General features: G+C 47.4%; 1 protein-coding gene across 2 annotated transcripts; it reads left to right on the top strand.

Annotated features, from left to right (window-relative positions):
• Positions 1 to 471: 471 nt before the first annotated feature.
• On the top strand, positions 472 to 3,185 carry LOC119581790. Of its 2 annotated transcripts, none has more exons than XM_037929919.1 (2): positions 472 to 569; positions 985 to 3,185. In XM_037929919.1, the coding sequence occupies exon 2, from the start codon at positions 1,004 to 1,006 to the stop codon at positions 2,933 to 2,935; it is 1,932 nt and encodes a 643-aa protein (XP_037785847.1). In that variant the 5' UTR covers positions 472 to 569; positions 985 to 1,003; the 3' UTR covers positions 2,936 to 3,185. The 2 variants fall into 2 exon arrangements, with proteins under 2 accessions (XP_037785847.1, XP_037785846.1); XM_037929918.1 differs by having other exon boundaries at positions 476 to 639.
• Positions 3,186 to 3,228: the final 43 nt, after the last annotated feature.

Here is a 3,228-nt window from a genome sequence, read left to right as displayed (position 1 = left end):
AAAACAAAAAAACAACCGATACATATTCATATTCATACATATGATATGAAATGAATCGTATGTGGATAAGTGTATTGTATATCCTGCACAGTACAAAAACTCCTTATTAAATTTTAAAACATGTAATTTGCATTCTTACGTTCTAGATATAACATTTTGCCTACCAGAGTAACAAAAGAACATGATTCTTTATCCTCAAAAAATATCGGCGGTGTGGTTGCAGCCTCCAAAACTCGCGGGGGCAAGGCGGTAAAAATAGACAAGTAAACACACTGCCAGCCGCCTTTTGCGCTTTAATTACCTACTTCTGTGACTTATAAAACAAGTCACATCTTTATTTAGCTGAAATGGGCATGTCATATGATCTTTTTCAAAATGACTAGACCTAAAATGAATTCTTTTAGATATATAAGCATTTAACGTTTTTATCTGCCGTCAATGCTCTCCATCGCTGCTTCACCTTGCCAACACCCTTAGTTCTTGCTGGCTTGGCGTGCTGAGACAACACCTTTGGCTTTTCTTTAAGGAGAATTCGTGTTTATGGAAACATTAAGACTTCTGTTATAAAGGTAGTTCAATATATGATGTAGTGCTGACGTCTATATGGAGGGGATACAGTTTTCTTCTAAGTATGTGAAGGTAAAGCTTATTCTTATTGTTGCTAATCCCTTCTTGCGAAGCTATTACTCTGGCGTTGTCTTCAGGTGTTTTTGATATTAGTGTAGAAATCATCAAACGGCTGTTTTCTTGGTATTACGCTAATACCGATCTCAGGATAACAGTTTCACCAGAGTATGTGATTTTTTATGTATGTGTACAAGTCTATATTGCAATGTGCATATAAGGGAAATTAAAATGATTTAAGTATGCGCTATATTTACTACACGCTTTAAGACGAAAATGTAATATTCCCAAGAAAAAGATATATGTTGATTCATCTTTACAGAGAAGCATTTCTAGACTAGAATTTGTTTTTCATTTCAGGTGCTCTCAGGTTTCGACAATGCCAAGAAGACGTCTCACTTCGCTCAAGACGATAACGTTGCTGGAGACGGCACGGCTGTCACTGAGTGCCATCGAAAACATATTATTGCAGGAGCGGGATGAAGACATAAATTGGAGAGAATGGGTCGGCCATTGCAAAAGAAAACGTAGTTACTCTTGCGGAGATGAGGAGAGGGGAGACTCGTCCAAAAAGAAAATGCGATTTCAAAAAATTGATAAAGATGTAGGAAGCGGTAATAAAAGAAAACGGAACTCAGAAGACGGGATTGAAGATGACGAAACGATACATCAGAGAAAACGGATAAGATTAGAAAACTATAGTGAAACAGGAGACTTATATCAAACTGGAATATATTTGAACAAAAAACGAAAGAAATTTAGAGACGATACATGTGTGGCATACTCGACCTCCGATCTTTTATTTAGCGTAATTAAGAAATACTTCCACGGCATGCCATCGACTCTGTGGAATGAGTATGCCAAGATACTGATGGATGAAGCCGTCAAGCGCATCCGTTATCGTGATGAAGGAAGGAAATATTTTGAGAGAATAATGGACTACGCTTTCTGTGGGAAACTGACGCGGTGTTCAACGTCTGCGATCGAAGGCTGCTCATCTGGCCTGGAGGAGACTCTCTACAGGAAGCTGCGTTGCTGCAGAAAGCTCGAGTCTCTGAACATGACGATCGCGCCGCGGAACGACGCCGGACTGAGCACAGCCATCCTGAGTCTACAGCATCTACAGCACCTGGTGACCCTGGCTCTCCTGCCTCCCACGAGGTACTCCTTCCACTGGACTGTTAAGGTCGTAGGGCGATACTGCCTTCAGCTTCGGGAATTGAAAATTGTCTATAACGGCGATCTTTTCAGCGAAGGCGAAGGAATCACTGATTTCCAGCGCTGCCGCAGCATCACCTCCCTTTGGCTGTTTAACTTCGGGCGCCTGTGTGAAACCAAAGGCGTGTGTTGCCTCCTGCAGACACTGACTGATCTGAAGGTGTTATTTCACAAAGAGCTTCCGAATGCGATCCTTGAGATGACCAGCGGCAGACGGGAAGGCATGCTGCAGGAATCTTCAGGCCAGGAGTATGATGGTGCGAGCGTAGGTGCCCAGCCTGCCACGGCGAGGCCTCTCGGACTGGAGAGAATAGACCTGTGTTGGTACGAACGAGGCACTGGCTACCAGCTAGTCTACATACCGTCTTCATTCTTTCTTCGCATTGCTCAGACGTGTCCGAGAATCAGGTTATTGAACCTTATCGGCCCTCCGTGCCTCTCGGAGATCGTGCAGAGGCTGCCGCAGTTACGAGTGCTTGTCCTGCAGCAAGCTAGTCTCGCCTCGAGTCTCGGCTCGACCTTGCAGGACGTCGACGTCAGTGCCTTGGCAGTGCTGCGTGTGTCGGACGTGTGGGACGTCAGCCATGACTTGGTGTCAGCCATTGCCCGCAGCTGCCCAGGCCTCCAAGTCCTCAGCGTGACCTCCTCCAGCCTCGAGGCCAGAGGCCGCCTGGTGACTCCTCCACGGCGCGCCCCCTTCCCGTCCCTACGCGAAGTGACGCTCGTACCCTCTGCCCTGGCCGGCCGCCCCGCCCTCATCTCCCCCTCCGTGTGGCAGCTGGGCGCCTCCCTCACGCGCTACGTCTTGGCCGGCGCCCCCTGCCTCGCCTCCGTGCACCTCCACTACAAAGACTCTGACGTCGCGCCGGCGGACATGCCCTCCGAACCCGATCTGGAGGCCGTGCTGTGCCGCCCCGCGCTCCGTGACCTCACCCTCGAGTGGCCTCCCGCGGCCTCGCCGACGCTGGTGGAGAGGCTGGTGGAGGCCTGCCCCGCCCTCACCTCCCTGGCGGCCATCACCACCTGGCCGCTCTCACCACGCCAGTGCGCTGACGTCATCGCCTCGTACGGACGTCGTATTGATATCACGTAATGCGCAATCCGCGGCCTCGGATCCTCTCGTGCGAGGTCCGTTGGCTCTCATTAGGGTAGCATGATCTTTCGTATTATTCCTCTGCATTTATATCTAGAACCTGTTATTGTCAAGTAATGTAAAAATCTTTGTAGAGAACACGTGATAAAGTGTGATTTAATCACCATTAAGTCATAGTAGCAATTTTATGGTTATATTTTTGCAGTAGTTGCACTGTGATATGCGAAGTGTAATAAATTATTTTACGAAATCTTCTTTTCATATCCCTAGTCAATACCACTGTTGTACAATAC

Source organism: Penaeus monodon, chromosome 15 (assembly GCF_015228065.2).
Source record: "Penaeus monodon isolate SGIC_2016 chromosome 15, NSTDA_Pmon_1, whole genome shotgun sequence".
Classification (NCBI taxonomy): Eukaryota; Metazoa; Arthropoda; class Malacostraca; order Decapoda; family Penaeidae; genus Penaeus; species Penaeus monodon.
The sequence above is the reverse complement of the archived record's forward strand: the minus strand, read 5'-3'. Positions and strand labels throughout refer to the sequence as shown.